The sequence below is a fragment of the Heloderma suspectum genome, chromosome 3 (genome assembly GCF_057233095.1).
Source record: "Heloderma suspectum isolate Gila_16-S chromosome 3, 16-S_ref, whole genome shotgun sequence".
In the NCBI taxonomy this organism is placed as follows: Eukaryota; Metazoa; Chordata; class Lepidosauria; order Squamata; family Helodermatidae; genus Heloderma; species Heloderma suspectum.
Window position 1 is genome coordinate 5,021,660 of NC_139460.1, and position 22,626 is coordinate 5,044,285.

General features: G+C 43.1%; 1 protein-coding gene across 2 annotated transcripts in view; it reads right to left on the reverse strand.

Annotated features, from left to right (window-relative positions):
- PGM2L1 (phosphoglucomutase 2 like 1) overlaps positions 1–22,626 on the reverse strand; it is a 59,160-nt gene that overhangs the window by 21,583 nt on the left and 14,951 nt on the right. For both annotated transcript variants that reach the window (XM_084842377.1, XM_084842378.1), the window contains exons 2-5: positions 15,451–15,618; positions 8,286–8,392; positions 7,299–7,383; positions 735–818 (exon numbers count right to left, since the gene is read on the reverse strand). In XM_084842377.1, coding sequence (XP_084698503.1) covers positions 735–818; positions 7,299–7,383; positions 8,286–8,392; positions 15,451–15,618 — 444 coding nt within the window. The remainder of the gene's footprint in view (positions 1–734; positions 819–7,298; positions 7,384–8,285; positions 8,393–15,450; positions 15,619–22,626) is intronic.

Below are 22,626 nucleotides of genomic sequence, written 5' to 3' on the forward strand. Positions count from 1 at the left end.
TTTTTTTTTTTAAAGTAAACACAATGTAAAACATCATAAAACATAAAAGATAACCTAAACACCACGGTTCAGTGTTATGGTATCAAGAGAGACAAGATAAGGACAAGTAAGTCAATATTTGATAGTCTGGTATATAAGATTAAGTAAGGGTTGTGATCAGTATTTTGTTATCTACTTTTGGAAATACATGATAAAGGCAAAAATTAGTTACATCAAGAAGTGCGGGAGGGAAGAAGGAATCCATCTCTGTTAGAGCATGGAACTATTTGGAAAGAGGGGATTAACTGTTGATCAAGCAGAGATTTACTTCAAGGTTGGCCTAATGACAGGAAGAGTGAAACACATATACCATGCTGACTTTCAATATTTTGGAGGTGTGGAAATGGAGGAGGCTTTTCCACCAAGAGGCTATGATTTCCCTTCATCCACACTTTCACCGAAGACATGCAAGGACAGTTGAAGCAGGTATGTTTTACTTATAAACTCAGACACCTAGACAATTCATTGATTGTACAAACCAGGTGGGCCAATAACATTAGAATCAACATCCAAGCAAAAGACCACATGCATTTTCTTGAAACAGTTTCCCCACCAACTGAACACATTATCATGCAGTGTTCCATTCCAGAACACTTCCCTGAATATTACAGCCTGCGGCAATGACTGAGGGCTCTTGACTAAAAAGAAGACAATTGTTGAACATTAACAGGCATTTAGACAGTACCCCAATGTACCTTGTAGCCATTGTCTTCCTTGCGGTTATGGGAAGCAGTGATCATGACACCAGCTACAGCTCTGAGCTGCTGAACTGCGTAGGGCTGCAAGACAAAAATCACATTTGTTGTAGCATGCCATGATTTCTGACAGCACCTCAGGAAAAAGAAACAGATTCTCCACACATCTGTACAACTGTACCCCTAAATGCTAAATGCCAACTATTCAATATTTTAAATCAAAAACATTTTAAAAAATAAAAATAAATCAAAACACCATTTCAAACAAACCATCATTTAAAACCAGTTAAAAGTATCTTTTGATATCTCTAAGCGGTATATAAACTGGCATATAAGAGGCATATACACTGACGATATAACATAAATAAATAATATGATGTTTTAAATTACATGTTGCAAGAAGGAGTGCCTTGAATTAGCAATATTATTATGTTAAAGCAGCATTTCCAGATATTCCCAAAGGCACATCTTCTGAAAAAGCAACATCAAACACACCCTCCCTTGCTTTTCAAACGAGGCCCCACAATCAGATTCACTGCAGCAGCAGTTGGGCCTATCTACATAAGGAGGCACGTTTGCAAGGGAGCCAGCTCCCAGAGCGCAAGGAGCCCCAGTGACAAAGTGTCAGCAAACAAGTGAGTTAAGCAACTGTGTGAGTTTAGTAACAGGGCACGGAAGCCAGGGTGGGGAGCTCTTCCCTCCCTACTCTGTACTCACAGTAAGTAAAAGGTAAAGGTAAAGGTGTCCCCAACCAGTCGTGTCCGACTCTAGGCTGTGGTGCTCATCTCCATTTCTAAGCCGAAGAGCCAGAGCTGTCCGAAGACGCTTCCGTGGTCATGTGGCCAGCATGGCTGAACACCGAGGTGCACGGAACGCTGTTACCTTTCCCGCCGAAGCAGTACCTATTTATCTACTTGCAATTTCTTGCTTTCGAACTGCTAGGCTGGCAGGAGCTGGGACTGAAGACGGGAACTCACTCCGTCACGCGACACTCAGGTCTCGAACTGCTGTCCTGCCGACCTTCTGGTCTGCAGTTCAGTGTCTTAACCACTAAGCCACTGTGGCCCTTTACTCACAGTAAGTAACTATACATAAATAACTATAAATAATTTCCCCACTTTCTTGTAGTAAACAACTAAGTTTTCTGGGGAAAACACACCCAAATAAAAAACCAGTTATGGAGGAAGAAAGCCAGCAGGGGGGTGGGGGCTATCCAGTGTTTTGTATTGAGTGCCACATGTACGACTATCTAACTGCTGGACGGAAGTCGTGGATGTGTGCTTGGTGTAATGAGCTCCTGGCTCTTGAGGAACAAGTTCGTTCCCTTGAGGCCAAGGTTGCTGACCTGGAGAAGCCAAGAGAGGCAAAGAGGTTGGTGGATGAGACCTTCAGGGACCTTCAGTGTCCCACTCCCAGGATGACAGCTCCTCTGCTGTCATGGAGAATGCGGGTCTCTGGGGAAGGAGGGCGTCATTCTGAGGAAAAGGGAAATGATCCCTTAGAAGGGACCCATTCCTTGGAAGATGAACAAATATCTTCTTGCACTGAAGATGTGCCTCCGGGGGGGAGGGTGACTTGTGGTAGTGGGAGATTCGATCATTAGACACATAGACAGCTGGGTTTGTGATGGCCGTGTAGAGTGCATGGTGAATTGCCTGCCTGGTGCGAAGGTTGCGGATATCACGCGCTGTCTAAATAGCCTAGTAGATAGTGCTGGGGTGGAGTCAGTGGACGTGGTCCATGTTGGTACCAATGATGTGGGGAAATGTAGTCATGAGGTCCTGGAAGCCAAATTTAGGTTGCTAAGTAGAAGGTTGAAATCCAGGACCATTAAGGTGGCTTTCTCGGAAATGCTACCTGTTCCACGCGCAGGGCCAGCTAGGCAAGCGAAGCTGAGGAGTCTCAATGCATGGATGAGATGGTGGTGCAGGAAGGAGGGGTTCAGATTTGGTAGGCACTGGGGAACGTTTTGGGACAAGCCGGGCCTGTACAAGAGACGGGCTCCACTTGAACCAAAATGGAACCAGACTGCTGGTGCTAAACATAAGAAGGGTGGCAGAGCAGCTTTTAAACTAAATCTTGGGGGAAAGCTGATAGGAGCTGGGAAGCATCCAGTTCAGATTAAATCATCCCAAAGGGATGAAGATGAAAATGTTTTTGATTGCCCAAATGTAGAAGGGGAGGAAATAGACCAAGAGCACATGGTAGAATATGATAGCCAACCAAAAGGGCCAACGTCCCATAGCAAAAGATGCACACACCAGAGAAATCTGGGGAGGGATACCGTGTAAAGGTGTTTTTATACAAATGCTAGAAGCCTCCGAGCCAAAATGGGAGGGTTGGAGTGCTTGATTTTGAAGGAAAACCTGGATATAGTGGGCATTACAGAAACCTGGAGGAGCAGAGAACCAGTGGGATACAGTCATCTCTGGATATAAACTCCATAGGAAGGAGGGGAAAGGGCATACTGGGGGAGGTGTTGCCCTGTACATCAAAGAGGGCATAGTGTCGAGTGGACTAGAACACCTAGAAAGGGTAGGCTCTTCCACAGAAGCACTGTGGGTGACAATACCAAGCTCCAAAACTAATTTAATGCTAGGAACATGCTATCATCCCCCAGACCAGAATGCTCAGAGTGACCTTGAGATGGAAAACGAAATCAGGGAGGCCTCCAAACAAGGAAGTGTTGTAATAATGGGCGACTTCAGTTACCCCCACATTGAGTGGATGAATGCACATTCCAGCAATGTTAAGAGGTTAAATTTCTCGATGCCCTAAATGATTGTGCCCTAGAACAGTTGGTCATGGAACTGACCAGACGGGAGGCAACCTTGGATTTAATCCTAAGTGGTGTCACCCAGGACCTAGTATGAGATGTAAATGTTGTTGAACCACTTGGAAACAGTGATCACAGTGCTATCAGATTTAATATATATTTAAATGGAAAATTATCCAGGAAGTCCAACACAGTCGCATTTGACTTCAAAAGAGGAGACTTCTCTAAAATGAGGGAAATGTTGAAAAGCAAGTTAAAAGGGGAGCCAAGAGGATTAAATCCTTTCCGAATGCTTGGAGATTACTCAAAACCACAATAGTAGAAGCCCAGCTAAAATGTATACCACAGGTTAGGAGAGGCAGCACCAAGTCCAAGAGGTTGCTGACATGGTTAATGAGCAGTGTTAATGGGGCTATTAGAGAAAAGAGAGCTTCCTTCAGAAAATGGAAGTCCTGCCCAAGCGAGGAAAACAAAAGGTAGCACAAGCTTGCACAAGGCGATGCAAGCAGACCAGAAGAGATGCAAACAAGCATTTTGAATAGCATATCACTAACAACATCAAGGCCAACAATAAAGAATTCTTTAAATATATCAGAAGCAGAAAACCAGCTAGGGAGGCAGTTGGACCAGTGGATGACAATGGAGTTAAAGGAGTACTGAAGGAGGAGGAGGAGACTGCAGAGAAGCTAAATGAATTATTTTCATCTGTCTTCATTACAGAAGATATAGGACAAATACCTGTGCCTGAACTGATGTTTTCAGGAAGGGAGTCTGATGAACTGAGGCAAATAGTGGTGACAAAAGATGAAGTTCTCAACCTTATTCATAGATTGAAAGCAAACAAATCATGGAGCCCAGATGGTATCCAGCCTAGAGTTCTCAAAGAACTCAAATATGAAATTGCTGATCTTCTAACCAAAATATGCTACATGTCCCTAAGATCAGCCTCTATACCAGAGGACTGGAAAATGGCCAGTGTAACAACAATTTTCAAAAAAGGGATCTGGGGGGGATCAGGGAAATTACAGGCTGGTTAGCTTAACATCTGTTCCAGGTAAATTGGCTGAAGGCATTATTAAAGATAAAATTAGTAAGCATATAGAAGGACAAGCCCTGCTGAAAAAGAATCAACACGGCTCCCACAAAGGTAAGTCCTGTCTCACTAACCTTTTAGAGTTCTTTGAGAGTGTGAATAAACATGCAGACAGGGTGATCTGGTAGACATTGTTTATTTGGACTTCCAAAAGGCTTTTGACCAAGTCCCTCACCAAAGACTCCTGAGAACTTAGCAGTCATGGAATAAAAGGACAGATCCTCTTATGGATCAGTAACTGGTTAAAGAACAGAAAGCAGAGAATAGGAATAAATGGTAAATTCTCCCAATGGGGGAAGGTAAATAGTGGGGTCTCACAGAGATCTGTATTAGGACCAATGCTTTTCAATCTGTTCATCAATGATCTGGAATTAGGAGTAAGCAGTGAAGTGGCCATGTTTGCGGATGACAACAAATTATTTAGGGTGGTTAAAACAAAAAGGAATTGTGAAGAGCTCCAAAAGTATCTCTCCAGACTGGGAGAATGGGCATCTAAATGGCAAATGTGGTTCAATGTAAGCAAGTGTAAAGTGATGCACGTTGGGGCAAAAAATCCCAACTTCAAGTATAGCCTGATGGGATCTGAGCTAGCAGTGACTGACCAGGAAAGAGATCTTGGGGTTGTGGTGGACAGCTCAATGAAGATGTCAACCCAGTGTGTGGCCGCTGTAAAAAAAGGCAAACTCCATGTGAGGAATAATTAGAAAAGGAATTGAGAATAAAACTGCCAGTATCATACTGCCCCTATACAAATCTATGATGCGGCCACACTTGGAATAATGTGTCCAGTTCTGGCCACCACACTTAAAAACAGATATTGTAGAGCTGGAAAAAGTGCAGAAAAGGGCAACTCAAATGATCAAGGGGGCTGGACCATCTCCCCTATGAAAGAAGGTTACAACAGCTGGGATTGTTTAGCTTGGAAAAAAGGAGGCTAAGGGGAGGCAGGATAGAGGTCTACAAAATACGGTGTGGAGAATGTGGATAGGGAGACATTTTTCTCCCTCTCTCAAAATACTAGAACCCAGGGTCATCCTATGAAGCTCACTGGTGGGAGATTCAGGACAGATAAAAAGAAGTACTTCTTCACACAGCACATAGTTAAACTATGGAATTCGCTACCACAGGATGTAGCGATGGCTGCCAATTTGGATGGCTTTAAAAGGGGGTTGGACAAATTCCTGGAGGAAAGGACCATCAGTGGTTACTAGTCCTTATGGCTATGTGCTACCTCCAGTACCAGAGGCAGTGAGCCTATGTACACTAGTTGCTAGGGAACACGGATGGGAGGGTGCTGTTGCACTTGTGACCTGCTTTTGGGTTCCCGGTCGACAGCTGGGTGGCCACTGTGTGAACAGAATGCTGGACTAGATGGACCCTTCATCTGATCCAGCAGGGCTCTTCTTATGTTCTTAAACAAGCATTCAAAAACTGAAAGAAGTGAACGGCCTCATGGCATTCAAGACTTCAATGACTTTGAAATAGATCAAAGTTATCTAGAAGCATTAACATGCATAATTGGGCCCAAAGATGGCAGCTCACGGGTGTAATCCAGAAGAAAATTACTGCTGCACTGGTCTCAGTTATTTCAAATGGCCTTAAATGTGATCAGCTTTCTCCTTATGGCACCCAAGGGCTTCAATCTGGAAGCTCCCTTAGGCACCTGAAAGGCAAGGCTTTTGTCTTGCTTCTGTCTCAAAACACAGGCTCCTTCCCTTGCTGCGCTACAACCTTTAGAAGTAGCTTGCCAGAGGGCACAAGGGGCTTCCATCTGAAACAAGAGTCGGAAAGTCCACTGTGTGTGTGGAGTGAGCCATGCAGCTCTCTTGATCATAGTTCATGATTTTCCACTCTTTGTGACTTTGGAAATCCATAGCTATTTATTTATTTATCTGTTTGTAAAACTTATATAATACCACTTAATATAATAAAATCCCTAAGCTATAACTAGTAGTATACCCCTTCATGGATCACTGCCTTGTTGTGGCGAAGGGGCTTGCGTAACTCAGTGAAGCCATAACCTATGCCGTGCAGGGCCACCCAAGACGGACAGGTCATGGCAGAGAGTTCTGACAAAATGTGGTCCACTGGAGAAGGAAATGGCAACCCACTCCAGTATTCTTGCCAAGAAAACACCATGGAACATATCACAAGGCTAAAAGTAACAATGGTAAAGTGTAAATTTGAGAAGAACATGGCCAGTGCCCAGACACGTCCAGTGTGCAGGCTTCATGTATGGCATGAACAAACAAATTATTGCTACTAGAATAAACCAAGATTTCAGCAGATACATATTCAGCTATGAAAGACATTTGCCTTGCATATGTTGATGCTATTCCAAAACAAAACTTTAAAAAGTTTCTGGGACAGGGATACAAGTCGTTTGTTCCAACTCTAGCACAGGACCACTACAAAACATATCATTTTATCAAGAATACAGAGGGATGATATTTGCTTTGATTTCTCATTTCTAATATACCACTTCACCATTAGTGCATGCAGATGCTGGCCTTATGATAACAATGCCCAGTAGGTTCAATCCAACAGAAAACAACCTCTACTGCATTCCTACTGCCACAACCTCTACTGCAGTCCTACTGCCACGGAATTCAGTAAAGTTGCACAATGGAGATAAGGATCCGACTTAGAACCTGCTGTCTATAAACACAATCTTAAAGAAAGGACAGACACTTACCACAAAAGGAGTGGGAACATATCTTGAGAACAAGTAGACAGGCACTCCCTTAGCAAGCAGAACAGCAGCAGTGAGCTTTGCAAGTCTATGGAAGACAAGGAATGATCAACGAACAATATTGTGCGTACCACTTTCCCCAAAGTCCTAAGCCAAAAAACAGTTCACAGAATCATAGAATAGTAGGGTTGGAAGAGGCCTATAAGACCATCAAGTCCAACCCCCTGCTCAGTGCAGGAATCCAGGTCAGAGCATCAAAGTTCCCAAGGTGAAGCCAAACATAATGACCTGGTTTGCAGCAACCATGGGTAAGAAGTCTCCTGCGTGCTCTTGGCTTCTGCTTGACATCTAGCTTTGTAAACAACCCAGGAATGACCCCTGAGCTGTTTTTGTATTATGTCTCTCTGCACCCTAATTCTGCCATTGTTCACTTACTCCCCTTCCCCATACTTAAAAGCACTGAACAAAGGACACATTCCTAGATTACTGGAACTCAAAGAAAATACAGCAACATGCAAACACTGTCAGAATGTCTTTTTAAAGCTGGTCTCATACTAAACAAGCTGCTTTTTAATTAAGCCCTTAGGAAGTACCTTGGAGGTTTGGGGGCAGCTTCTGTACATCTCTTGGATCTCAGACTATTTCTATAGGGCCAAATTATGCCTTTAAAGTTAATGAATAGTATTATAAGATGACTTTCTATAGTTTTATCATTATATGACGTTTAAAAGCTTGCCCATGAAAAGAGCCAGGCCTGTGCAACAGCTGTGGTACTAAGAGAGGCATCAGATCCGTGGCTGGAGTTACTCTGTGCCTGACCTCCTGCCCCTTGAAACTGAAATGAGATCTGTAATATGGCAGAATTTAGACTAATTCACCTGCAGATAGCACTTCCAGATTTCTTCTCATCCTCAAACTGTTAAGGTTTTCTTCTCCAAGAAAAACTTAGGTATTCCAAGCCACTCTTTTGCATTTGAACTAAATTCATACCTCAAGCTGCTGCAACTGCTGGTCACCTGGCCTCGTGTGTCATATCCAACAACAAAACCTCGTTGCTTGAAGTCTGAAAAACATTTCTCAAGGTATTTGTACATCCCCTGCAGCAAAGTAAAAGAGAGGTAGCATATATAAATGCCTGTTGTCTACTAAGATTTTTAGACCCTCCCTATCCCATAGGGAGAGGACAGGTGATGACATTGTGCAATTTAAATATAAAGAATTATCTGTCCCAAGCACACAGTCTATATTAGACACAGGCAGGCAAACTATATTTTTTTACTGAGATTCCTTTCGTTCTTTATTCAACAGTCCCAGGGGAAGCTAGCTACAAACACGTTATCATCTCATTTGTACCCTTACATCAGTCCTGCAAAGTGAATTGCCCAGCCTTGTATTTAACAATTCACTTGGTGCAGAGTAGATTGATTTAAATCAATTATTTAAATTAGCAAAGGGGAGAGATAGGATGATTTAAATCATTGATTTAATTTAAATCAGGTTTTCCACTGATACTTCTTTATATATTTCCTAAATAATGGTGAAAATCTAACTATAAACCATGTTAACTTATAACTAGAACATTATTTTACACTGTTGTTTCACTCTTACAACCAGACTTTGCATCTATTTGTTGCACTGTATGTTTTGCATGACCCATACAGGGTCCTTCTAATGACAGCAACCATCACAGTTTCTGAGGTTAAGTATGAGAATACAGGGAACTTAGTAATGGACAATTTTGTCTTTTCCTTTTCTTTCCAGTGTTGATCCTTTCTGCTTTACTCTGCCTTGGGCCAACACCACCCTCACAAAAACAAAGTAGCAAACAAAAATGAAATGCCTATGACTGATAGGTTAAAGCAAGGTCTGACAGTTACTGGACAGTCTAGAGCAGTTCATTTGAATCAGGTGACATGCCTATGTTTGGTAGTTAGCATGTAAATATTCACATCTGAGAAATGATCACGTTTACATAGAAAAGCCTCCTCCAATTCAACAGTCAGGAAAAGCGTGAGCCACATCAAGCCTTGGGCTCGTGAGATCAAAAGGTCCAATTTCAATTAACCAATTTCAATTAACCACAGTTTAGCATGTCATCCAAATTCTAAAGCGTGGTTAATCTTAACCATGGTTTGTTTAAACAAGCCATCTTCCTAACCTTGGTTTAAAGTTGGGTTGTTTCAAATAAGTTAATGTTAACCAAGGTTTGTCCATTTGGATGGCATGACAAGCTGTGGGCTAGCAAAAACAGAAGAAAACGCTTCCAATCCCTGAGGTTGCACTGGAGGAAGAAGGAGAGAGCACAGCAGCTTGGGGGGGCGGGGGGAGGTGGAGAGGCAGCTAGGCTCATTCCTGTCACAATAAACGATGGTGTGACATCTGAACTGGGCCATTGTATCAAATGGCGTTGATTCAGTTTAGAGATGTAACTGTAGGGCTAGCATGCTTATATTCAGATTATTTAACATTAACTAAGTTATTCTTTTAGTATTTACATTTTTAAAAAATCAGAAAAATCCCATTTTTACCTTTTAAAAATTCTTATCCACTCTGCCCGGTAGCCATAGGCAACCAGGAATCCCATGCAGGAGAGTAGGCTGGCAGAGGAGGAGCAGATCTCTCCATTCCTACCTTGGCAGGCAGCTTGGAAACCAAACAAACTGGCAAAGGAGGAAGCCTATGCTTCAGTTTTGTCCCTCCTCCACCAGTCTGTTTGGTAGAAGGTAGTTTTTAAACTTCCCTCCTAAGAGGCTAGTATCCTGCTTTGCCATGCTGGCTGCAGAGAAGGTTGCTAATAAAATGCAGGCTAGCTTACAAAAAAAAAGGCAGGCCACTAACATCTATGGGCTTATTTACAAGGCTGGAATTGCCCAAGGCCTCCTAGTTGACATCCTCATCAACCACAGTCCTGAATCCAGCACTGATCATTTCATCATAAGCACAAGGGAAACAAAAAGAAAGTAAAAAATATGACCTTAAGTCATCCTCACCAATTGCTTTAATATCATTCAACAAAAAGAATCCCTGGGGGTGTTTTCATGACAACGGAAGGAGAAGCAAATGGAGGAGTACTGGCTTTTTAAAAACTAATCAGCTTTGCTGCGCTTCGGTTCATGCAGGGCTCCACTAAAAATCGCTTCACAGAACATACTTCCCAGTGGGAATGGAAGTGAATGTCATCTGACCGGCAGGAGCTGCTCAGCCAATAAGAGAGCATCCCCCCCATCCCCTCCCACTTTCTCCTTTCCCTTGAAGGTCCAGATGCACCTGCACTTCAGGAGCCTCACTGACCACAATGGGAGTTACTTCCAAGTAGACACACATATGCTTGTGCTGGGAAAGATAGGGGTGGGGGGAGAGGGAGAGAGAGAGAGAGAACACAGGGATGGGAAACCAGCCCCCTTTCTAACCAGATGCTGCCCAGGATCTCTATAACGAAGGTGTGAAGTAGTTACTTCCTAAGGCAATAAACCAAACAACAGAGAATCAGAGCCTCGAGATTGCGCTTTAGAGCATTTAGGGAATGTGCTTTAAACTGTGCCATTTCAGTGGAGGGGGATCTCTGTAAATTCTGATATGGGCATTCAGGGGACAAGCCTCATTGAGCACAATGGGAATTACTTCTGAGGTTTGGGCAGGGAGGGCAAACACACAGGAAACTCCCCTTGACCGGGGTCACGGTGAAAGGCACACCCCTGGGCAGGGCTAGCATACCCGAGGTAAATGCGGGGGTTGGGGCACACAACTATACAGCTGAGAACCCGACCTGAGGAAAAGAATCAGACTTTAAGCAGTCTCAGGAAATCCGTTTTTTCTGTGATAAGCTCCAGGGTGGCTGCTGGATGGCCACGACGTCATGTATCCCTAATGACCTCCATGCACAGCCACCTCTGAGTAAATCGCAGGTGGAGAACCCCCCCCCATACCAAGTCAACCTGTACAATGATCAATATCTGCTCAGTAGCCAGCTACTTCTTTACATAATGAAGACCATTATTTTCCTATACTCTCCTAAAAATATGTCATTGGTAGTTGAACATATTGGCCCAGTTCAGACAATCATATTTTAGCTTAATAACCCGATATAGCAATGAGGCTTGAGCCTGCACATACAATTCCTTCCCTCCTCAGTACCGCAATTAACCCTAGAATCCTTCAATTAATCATTGTTTCCCATTATGTCTGAACCAGGAAACTATTACTAACACGTTTGGAACAAGACAGGATCTTAAACTTATAACTGTGGTTTAAGATCCTGGCTTGCTCCAAACCTAGTAACCATCATTTCCTGATTCAGGTGTAATGGGAAATTATGGTTAATTGAAAACTTCCTGACTTATCACTGCAAGCTGAGACAGGAGGAGCTGGCATGAGGGCAGAGCACGGGGGCAAAAAGCTCATGCATATATGATCATTCAAACCAGGCCTCTGCAGTGGGGAAACTCAAAACAGTCCCAAGGACATGTTGTCAAAAAATGTGCTAGTTCAAAGGTAACTGATTCAAATCCTAGGGAGGTAGTGGGCTCTCCCACACTGGAGGCATTCAAGATGAGGCTGGACAGCCATCTGTCAGGGATGCTCTGACTTGGATTCCTGCACTGAGCAGGAGATTGGACTCAATGGTCTTATAGGCCCCTTCCAGCCCTACTGTTCTATGATTCTATGAAATACTAGAATGTTTTATACTACTCTGCACATGGGGGTCTCCAGATTTACAGATGGTCCCACAGGTAAGCAATACCCCACCCTTTCCAAAAGCTTAATACCCTTTTAAGGGTAATAAGGGTAATTTAATACCCTGGTCCCAGGCATGGTCTGAAGGCACATGAGACAGCTACCTTGCTGAAGCTAAGCAGGTCTGGGTCTGGTCAGTGCTTGGAAGGGAGTCCACCTGGGAACCACATGTAACCACTTTGAGTTCCACGATGGAAGAAAGGTGGGATATAAATATAAGAAATAAATAAATAATACCCTACCTTGCCATTTCACTTGGTCTTGGAGAACTTTTAGCACCGATTTCACTTTCAGAGTACCTGAAATAACGGCACCATTCCTGCTTCACTTCTGTCTGCAGTCTATAGAGAGAGGGCCATTTTTCTTCAACTTCCCACAAGTCTAGTATGGTTGGGTCTCAGCTCATGTACCACAGGCCATATCTTCTCTGACTCAGCATAAAACCAACATTGACAGAGGCTCAAAATCTGAATGCTGATTAAGCCCCTGGCACTTCAGCCAGCACAAATCTCAGTCATGAGACTGCTGACCAGCGGATTAACATGCTTATCTGATCCTCAGCGTGACTGCATTGCAAAGCCTTTCCCTTGTCATTCCGACTGCCCCATGGATTTAGCTGGGATACCATGAAGGGATTGTGGGGTTGTAAATTCATATGAGAAGAACTGTGGACACTATTTCAAAACTCTTCCATTTTCCATATAAACATAACTAGAAGGAATAATTACGCAAAACAAACTGAAAAGTTCAAGAACTGCTCTTTTCCATTCAGATTGTAGGTAGGAAAGCCTGCAAGGAGGACATACAGAATCAGAGTTGGAAGGGACCCAAGGCCACCCCATCCACATGTCAACCTGCCAGATGCAACCCAGACTGAAGTGTGCCAAAAAAAAAAAACACAAAACCCCATAATGCTGGTGTCCAGCAGAGAATGCAAGAAGAGCACACAGTTCCAAATTATATTAGCAAGCCAGCCAAGATACGCTACAGGAAAGGTGAATACAACCCAAAGCTGTTCAGTCTTTCCCAACCAAATCAGTCAATACCCTAAGATCAAATACGCATCCACTGAGTTATCCAAAGTAAGCACATGAAGCTGCCCTATAGCAGGGATTGAAATTTTACAGGAGATACGCTTCATACCCCATCTCAAGTTGTGGCAGCCTCTGTTGCCCTAAAGCAAGGGGAAAATCCAAGTTCTTAGATGGAGGTAAATAACCCAAGTGAGTCACAGCTAAGGGATCAAAATAAAAACTGTTAAGTTATCTTCATGAACTTGAGCTGTGTTCTGTAAGACTACAGCTGGGCTTGTGTCGTTTGGAGAAGTCTTCCTCAGCCACTAATGGTTGCTTGAGGGAAAATGAACAGTAGATTCTTTCTGTTCCTTTTGCCTCTGACTACTTGGGGGGGGGGGGGAAACGACACTTGTGCAGATGGACATCTGCCTACATGCAAGTTTAAAGGAGATTTCTGAACATTGCCAGACATGAGAAACAGAGCATATCCATGGGCACACATGCTCAGGGGCAGGCCATCTAAACAAGTGTTCTAGGCGGTCACAGTGGCAGCACTGATCCTGCTTAGAAGGTGGCCAAGGGAAGCAGACCTAGCACATAACCCGAGCGTGCCTCAGAACCCTCTGCTTTGGTGCAGCAGGTTTTGTGGACACTCCTCTTGGACTGCATGCTGTAGCTACTTGCTGTGGCAAAGCGGACCAGCCCTGTGCACATTTGTTTTCTCTTCAAGTCTATCCAAAAAGAGGTTAAAGTCAGTTTAAGTTTAAGGTTTAAAGTCAGTTTAAATCCAGCAATGCAGCTGGCAGCTCCTCCAAATTATTTTTCAGACATAGCCTTCAACCCAATGCAATCTGAAACTAGGGCTAGTAAAACACAAACAAGCAAGTATCCACAAGAACTCTTCCAGCTTAACCTAGTTGTCAAAGAATGCTTACTTATGCAACCAAAAATAGTTACTGAAGTAAACATCCACCAGTACGGAATGTAACCTACAAAGCAAGCAAAACGGTGCAGAGTCTCAGAGACTCCCTGGTGTCCGAACTGGAGTTTTCTGCCAAGAATGCTTATTACTTCTTATCAGCCAATCCAAAGTTCCTCATGCTTTTAGCAGACCAAAACACAAAGGAAACACGTGCCGTCCAGGCTGTCAGAGCATGAACAGCTCCAAAGTCAATAGCGTACACAAGTAAGAAAGTGAAAAGCTCTGTCTACTTCCTAAACAGTTCAATAAGACACACTAAAATGCTCAATTGTTATTTAAAACCTGCCATGCTAGCAACAACACAAGTTCTTTAGAAAAGAAGTTTTACACTTTCAACTAACCCTACCCATAGGAGATCCCCACATACACACACAATTCTGCATGTGTCAATTAACTGTACTTGAAGGTGTTTAGCATGTTAGTCACTCACACTTACAAAGGGAATTATGTTAAAGATATGTGTGTGAGAGAGGCTCAATTCATACACGCAGATAGTAGAGGAGCTGCCTTTTGTGTGAAACAGCTCTCCACAGGATTCCTGAAATTTCAGCCATGCCAACATAAACCATGAAGCCAGAAGCCAGGTTGGCATGGTTCAACTTGCAGGGTCTGTTTTGGTCACTGGATCACAAGTGGCTTGCTCCTTAGTGGAGCAGCCTCCACATGGCTGCATTAAACAGGGTATCACTATCTGTTCATGCCAAATATGTTCCCTAGGTGCTTCCACCCTCCAGAAAAGCTCTTGCAATTCTGGCACATCACAGATGTTTACCTGGTTCACACAACAGCTCACCATGGGTTAATTTACCCACAGGGCTGTGTTGTGCCAGGCACCTGCTGGCACCCAGCTTGCCATGTCATGAAAACTGAGGCGGCAGGGATTGTTTGCGGGTTAAACAACCCTCAAAGAACCTATGGCTTGTTTTAGGGTTATTTGAGAGTTGTCAAACCCTCACACAATCCCTGCCACCTGGTTTCGCACAACACAACAAGCCACGGAGAGCTGGGCACCCATGGGCAACCACATCCTGCTTACCTGGTTACCCCTGCCTCCACTTCCCTCCCCATTGCCTTTCTTTTTGTGTCATGTCTTTTATGCCTGTGGGCAGGGACTGTCTTATTTGTTACTGACCTGACATAAGCTGGTCTGGAGCCTGTTCAACTGAGGGGCACAAAAACTTTTAATAAAAAATGTGCCAGGCACAAAATAGTCATTATTCATTTGCTATCCTAATTCATTCCATGGCATTCATACTCTGTGGGGTAACTGCACCAAAGGTTATGAAAATTTTGCACAAGAAATTGAAATGTTTAGTTTGTAAAACAAGGTTGTTTGAGAACCTGAGGGACAGAACAGCACATATCTTGAAAGGATCAGTGTTAAATTATTGGGAAGCTGTTCTGCCTTCTCCATGAAACTCACCTGTGTTGACTGGATCACAGTAAGATCGTTGATGTAGCAAAAGCCAGCCCCCATGGCAGAGCGGAGCCCAGCAGTCCCAAATGTAAGTCGCCGGCACAGACGGTCCCGTAGTTCCTTATTCCTTCCATTTCGTAACAGGTTTTCAATCTGCTCTTTTGTTTTAGGATTCTGCAAATGAAAGAAGTCATTCTGTTGTGTTTTACAATCATGGGAATCAGAGTTGGACAGCACTCTGTTAGTGTGCTAATGCCATAAGACAAACAGATTTTGCAAACAGGATCCAGGCAACTCCAAGACATTAGCTTCAACTGGTACAAGACGTGGCAGGTAAGCTACTAACTGGTGTACAGTCAAGATCATATTACACCAATACCAAAAGTTTGCACTGGTTGTCAATTGTTTTCCAAGCTCAATACAAAGAGTTGATTTTAATTTATTTATTTGTTTATTTCATTTCTATACCGCCCAATAGCCGAAGCTCTCTGGGCGGTTCACAAAAATTAAACCTTTAAATCCCTAAAGGGCTTAGGGCCTGGCTATCTTAGGGCCTGGCTATCTCTCTATGAACCTGTCACTGGGTCATCTGCCAGTGAGGCCCTTTTGAAGACACCATCTCTCGCAGAGGCCCATTTGTTGGGCACACATGAACCCAAACTGTGGAATGCTCTCCCTTCAGAATTGTGACTGCCCCCGCCACTCTCTCAACTGTTCAAAGAAGTATTATAATGCATCTGTTCAATCTGGCCTTTTAAATTGCTTCTTAGTGTTCTAATGGTTTAGCATGGTTTTATTACTGATTTCTGTGTTTTTATGCTATTGTTTTATTTTGATTTGTTGTGCATCACCTTAGTGACTTCTGCAGAAAGCCGGTATAAAATATTTTATTATTGTTTAACAACAGCAACAAAATATGTTTGGGTTAAACCTAAGAACCAGTTCTAAATACACTCTCAGCCCATAATGGCCAGAGTTTTCAGTCTGCCGGTAACTGCAGTGGTGTATCAAAACCTGGCCAAGGGCAGCCCATGCCCCCGCTATCTCGACACAGTCTGATGTGGCTACACATCAGCATGGGCTGGATAAAAATCTCTGCTGCCACAGACTGAGAAGCTTGCATGAATCAGCCCTCATTGCTTTTTTTAAGTTTTGGGTTTTTTCCCTCTAATTAGGCACACACAATTCTCCATATTCCAACCACCCTCAGTGACACAATGGATACCAACAAGAGTAGACCAACCCGTCCTGATGTTAAGCATACTACAGCTTGCTTACATGATCAATGAAACCCAAATAATTTCATTTCATTCACCTGAAGATGACTTCAGGAGCCACCCTGCCTGGAGTTTGTTTTCAAAGTAAAGGACTCCAAAGTACTATAGCCACACCCTGTCAGTCCTCTTGGTTAGGTCACTGTGAGCTAGCCTTAGCTAAATTATTTCTCCTACCATTTCTAAATAGCAAGAATTAAGTCTTCTACTTTCATTTTGCATTTCGACACAATTATCCAGTTTCCTGCTTTCCCTGTTATGGCAGCACTCAGACAGAGAGTGAAGTCAAGTGGGCCTTAGGAAGCATGACTAACAACAAAGCTAGCGGAGATGACAGTATTCAAGCTGAGCTATTTAAAATCCTAAAAGATGATGCTGTTAAAGTGCTGCACTCAGGAAGGAAATCAACCCTGAGTGCTCATTGGAAGGACAGATACTGAAGCTGAAGCTCAAATATTTTGGCCACCTAATGCGAAGAGAAAACTCTCTGGAAAAGACCCTGATGCTGGGAAAGATTGAAGGCAAAAGGAGAAGGGGACAGCAGAGGATGAGATGGCTAGATAGCATCACCGATGCAATGAATATGGACTTGAGCACACTCCGGGAGAGAGCGCAGGACAGGAAGGCCTGGTGTGCTATGGTCCATGGGGTCACGAAGAGTCGGGCACAACTTGAACGACTGAACAACAACAACAAATCAAACCCTGTTAAATACACATTAAAGGGATGACCCAGAACGAAGGAAAAACTGAAGCAAGGCCTGAAATTATAAATTTCAGAAGGCTATCAACAAGAACACCCCGGATATAGGTGCTCAAGAGTCATTTGGGACAATCTACAAATACAGTAAAGGCCAAACTAGATGCAAGTTAAATACATATTTTGCATTTAAACAAACATGCACATTAAATGCAAATAGCAGCTGTGGAGGTGAGGTGGTGAACCCATTCCTGCCCTGCTGCAGCCCTGATGAAAACTGCTCCTCTGAAGCTGCTATATGCATTGGGAGGAAATCCGTCACTATAAGCCTGAGAGTAGGGACTGTCTTGTGTTCTTTTTAGTTGATCTGTAAGCCACTCTTGGGAGCCTTCTCAGCAGAAGATTGTCTTACACCAAACTATGGAATAGGACATGTACACACAAGGTGGTCAGCCCTGGGACCCTTTTAATCTATGGTAGTTTACTCCAACTACTGTTTGAAGTGTAAAGAGGAAATCTAAGTCACCAGATATCTTGTCTGGTAAGTATGCTTTGGACCACATTAACTGGCCAAGTGATTTAGAAACATCATGCACACTATCTCAGATTTACCCACAGTTCATTCTATCGATAAAGGCCTAATCTCAATTGCTAAGAAAATTAGCTTGTCTAAACAGATAAACATGTACTTTTATGTCGTATGACTAATGCAGTAGAGAAGTAATGGAGGTCAGGGCACATGCCCCATTCATGGAGGAACTGATTACATAGTTTGTGCTGAGACAGGCAGCACTGGTAAAAAGGGATATTTGAGGCTGCAGACTTGACGACCGGGCTGGCTTGTCTTGCTCCTTCCATGGCTCGCTCTTCCCCATTTTTCGGCAACTCAAATATTGGACTCAATCATAATTTGACTCTTGTATGAATAACATTCAAGTCACATGTTTGCATTGTTATGCAAATAAATACACTTTTTATGCAAATCAAGCAAATTTGTACAATCCCAACGACTGAACAACAACAAACCAACTTTTTGAGAACTAAATTACTTGGCAAGGTGCAGTATAGCAAAGAGATAAGACACCTGAGGTGCAGCAATTGTATGTGGCTAAAAGTACGTTGGGAGGCCATGAACGAGGGTGGAAACCATACTAAATACAAAAATGTATGAACATTTGAACCACATAGTGCATATCTACAACAAAGAGATCTATAAAAGGTAAAGGTAAAGGTGTCCCCAACCAGTCGTGTCCGACTCTAGGGTGCGGAGCTCATCCCCGTTTCTAAGCCAAAGAGCCAGCGCTGTCCAAAGACGCTTCCGTGGTCATGTGGCCGGCATGACTGAACACCGAGGTGCACGGAACGCTGTTACCTTTCCCGCCGAGGTGGTACCTATTTATCTACTTGCAATTTCTTGCTTTCAAACTGCTAGGTTGGCAGGAGCTGGGACTGAAGACGGGAGCTCACTCCGTCACGCAGCACTCGGGTCTCGAACTGCTGACCTTCCAGTCTGCAGTTCAGCGTCTTAACTTGCTGCAAAAGGAGACATTGCTCAGTACCCAAGTTCTCCATGGATTTTTAAAAAACAATTATTACATTTATATCCCACTGTTTTTCTTCTTGCAAGGAACCCAAGGCAGCTTACATAGTCTTCTTCCTCTCCTTTTTTATCCTCACAACAATCCTGTCAGGTATATTAGGCTGAGAGTAAGTGACTGCTCAAAGTCATCCAGCGAGCTTCTGGCCAAATGGCAGCTAGAACCCAGATCTCCAGAGTCCCAGTTCAACACTCTAACCACTACAGCACACTGGATGCACACTGAATTCTGTGTCTCAGCAGTTTCAAAATACTACCCTGGACAAGTCATGTACAATTCCACAACAGGATGTTTCAACTTGCTCTCCAATTCCCCGAGTGTATCTCTTGCCTAACTCTTTACTAAAAATACTGGAGTATAAACAAACCTTAAAACAGAATCAATCCCTCACAAAACAAGCGAGCAATAGGCTCACTAGAAAGTTGCACATCCTTACAATTTAGAGTGATTTTTATTGTCAGAATGACCTATTCAGATCTCATTTTACAGGGGTTATATACGTAAGTACTAGCAACTACAAAATGTATCATAGAACAAGAGACATTCTACAGTTACCTAGGGAGGAAAAAACTACAGCGTTAAGCTAAAGAATATTTATCCAGTTAACAAATGCAGATTTCACTCATCGGATTCTTCCAATATGTATATGCATAATTCTCATACAAATATGTATATGCATAATTCACATACAAGTGTCCCAAGGGTGCATGTTTAAAGCACCAGCCTAGCGATCTATGCCAAACATATTCACTAAATGGTAAAAGCAAGACAGAACCTGTTCAGAGATGGAGAAAATTCTAAGATGACTTCTGAAAGCCTTGTACACATAATAACATTTGTTCTGCAAGATTCTCTGAGTAAGGTATATAATCACAGCAACCTTTACAAGATACAAGTTATTGCATTCAGGTATCAGCCAGAACTTGGAGCTGGCTGGCTGGCTGACAGCGCAGAATGATCTGAAGTGCAATTTGTACTACATAATAAAACCAGCACATTTTGATTATGTATAATTGCTGCACAATACGCATGTATAATGGAGTACACGCTGGATCTCAAGCTGTTCTCCACAATGTGCAGAGTAAACCATACTTCTCAACAGAGGTTTAAAAAAGGCAATGGAATCTGAAGTGTCAAGGGTGAGTGAGCAACACTGACATTTACCAGAAAGAGGTCAGCCAGCTCCAGCAACTATCAGGCACGGATCAGCTTGTGGAGATCGAATATTACGTACTACAAAAGAGTAGCCATGGTGCAGTTTTCAAGTCATTCAGGCTCCAGATCTCAGAGAAAGTCGTGAAAGACATAAGGGAAGCTTAAAAGGTTTCATTTCCTGTTCAGACCAAGGTAGCTATGCAACACTATGGAACTGAACACCAACATATGATTCTGCAAATTATTTGTACACTGGTCAGATCCTGTTTCTTTCAGTAGAAACCTTGTTATGATTACATCTTAATACACTGTGACACATTCCCATTAAATAGAGGATTTGGATCCAAGAGAATTTAGTCCTGCTGATGCCAATGGAGATAAGTAAATTCAAATGCAAACCCTCCAAGACAAGTGTAGTGATGTGTAGGCAACTATCTCAGCAAGCAAAGATTCATGTGTTTATGTCTGGAGCTGGCATAGTCCTGGAGAAGCCTTCCATCTCAGAATAGCTCCCTGCTTCATTGTGTGTGTGGGGAGGGGGGGGGACACGACTAAAATCACGAGAGAAAGAACTCTTCAAAACTAGCATTTCCTTCCATATGGTAAGTTTGCCTATGTTTGAAAATCTGCAATTTCAGACACATGTCTCCCTCCATTCCCCTATCTACCCACCCACTTCAGAAATGGTCCATCACAACTAATCCCTCAATGCACATAACAAAAATAAAAGAACTAGGAAAATATAGGGTCATTTTCAGTTTAGGAGAGATGCAGCACAAACTTTTGTAACACACAATTTCTTTTCTTTATCATTGCATTTCAACTAACTCAGTGTACAGTGCATTCCTATGCATGTTTACTCAGAAGTTGTTGTTGTTGTTGTTATTATTATTATTATTATTATTATTATTATTATTATTATTATTATTATATCCTGCCTTTTTCCCAATACCGGGAAACTGGGAACCCACCAAGTTCAAAGGGGCTTACTTCCAGGAATGTATGCATAGGACTGTAGCCTCTGACTAATAAAAATACGAAACCGATGTTTCTCTTCAGAGTTTGGTTTTATGCTAGTATTTTATAGTATACCAATATTTTTCATGTCTGCACAAATAGTAAAATATTTTTATTATGCCACTAAACAACTTAATTGAATTTTAAGCACTTTTAAAATGTAAAACAGGACCCAAACCTTTGAATACATGCAGGTACCAGGTATGGGGAAATATCTCAAAGTCCTAAATGACAACATCAAATTTCTAATCGCAGGAGCAACCAGGTGCTTATTCAACCTCCTCCCCTCAAAGTACTTTGATGTTTACAACTGCTGGGTTGGGTACATCATACCCCTCTTATTCCATCTAGAATTGAAGAGTCAAGACCACATACTTTGAAGTTAATGTATTGTATTGGTCTATGTTATGGCATGGCATCCTTTGGGAAGTATAAGTCCCCAGGGTTCAGAGTTTTGCTAATCTTGTTGTAAGGTAAGATAAGTGAATGGTCAACATATGGCTTCTGGTGACACCCCCAAGGATGATGAACTCAACTCTTTCTAGAGTCATTCCATGTTTCTCTGGCCTTTCTGCTTCTTCATTGAGTACGAGACGTAATCTCTGGCCAATGAACCAGATTCTTGGATGACTGGGATAACTACAAATACTGGAGGCCCAGGTTGAAAGTAGGGGTGTTGGAGAAATCCTCCATGGACCCCAATGAGGCTGGATTCTGGCCCCTCAAAGTCCGTGGAGGATCGGATCTCTTACCGCCGCCTCCCCACGAAGTCCTCGCTGGCCGGATCCTGCCTGCCACCGGCTCTGAAGCCCCAGTGATACAGCTGCCATTGCTGTATCACTGGCTGGACTGACGGACTGCAGATGCAAATGGCGTCTGCTACACCATTTGTGTCCCTGCTCTTTGATGCGATATAAATCTTTACGTAGTCTATTGCGTGAAAAAACAGGGACGCAAATGGCGTATTTGTATCCGCAGTACGTCAGTCCAGCCAGTGATACGGCAATCGCAGAATTGTCACGGAGTGGAGCCAGCCAGCAAGGATTCCTGGGGGAGGGACAGATCACCGCCCCCCCCAGCACACCTCCCCCCCCACCAGAACGGCAGGTAAGTAGCAGGTAAGTAATTCCTACATCCCTAAGTTGAGAGGCCTGACTTAAGTAGTCCATCAAGGCTGCACCTGAAATCCTTAAAGAGCACTAATTGTTCTGTTATTACTCTGGTATTATCTCACTTTCAGTAAGAAGTTCACTCTGCCTCCCCTTTCTGGATTAATATGGGTGTCTGAATTATTTCCCACCTATCCCCAAGAGTCAATATGCAATTACTTCTTCGACATATTGCTTGCTCTCAGTGCTTGTCTCTGTCCTTCCTCCAGTTGCCTCTGTTTGTGTTCCACCCACACACATCTCTTATCTTTCTTCCAATTCCTCTTTCCT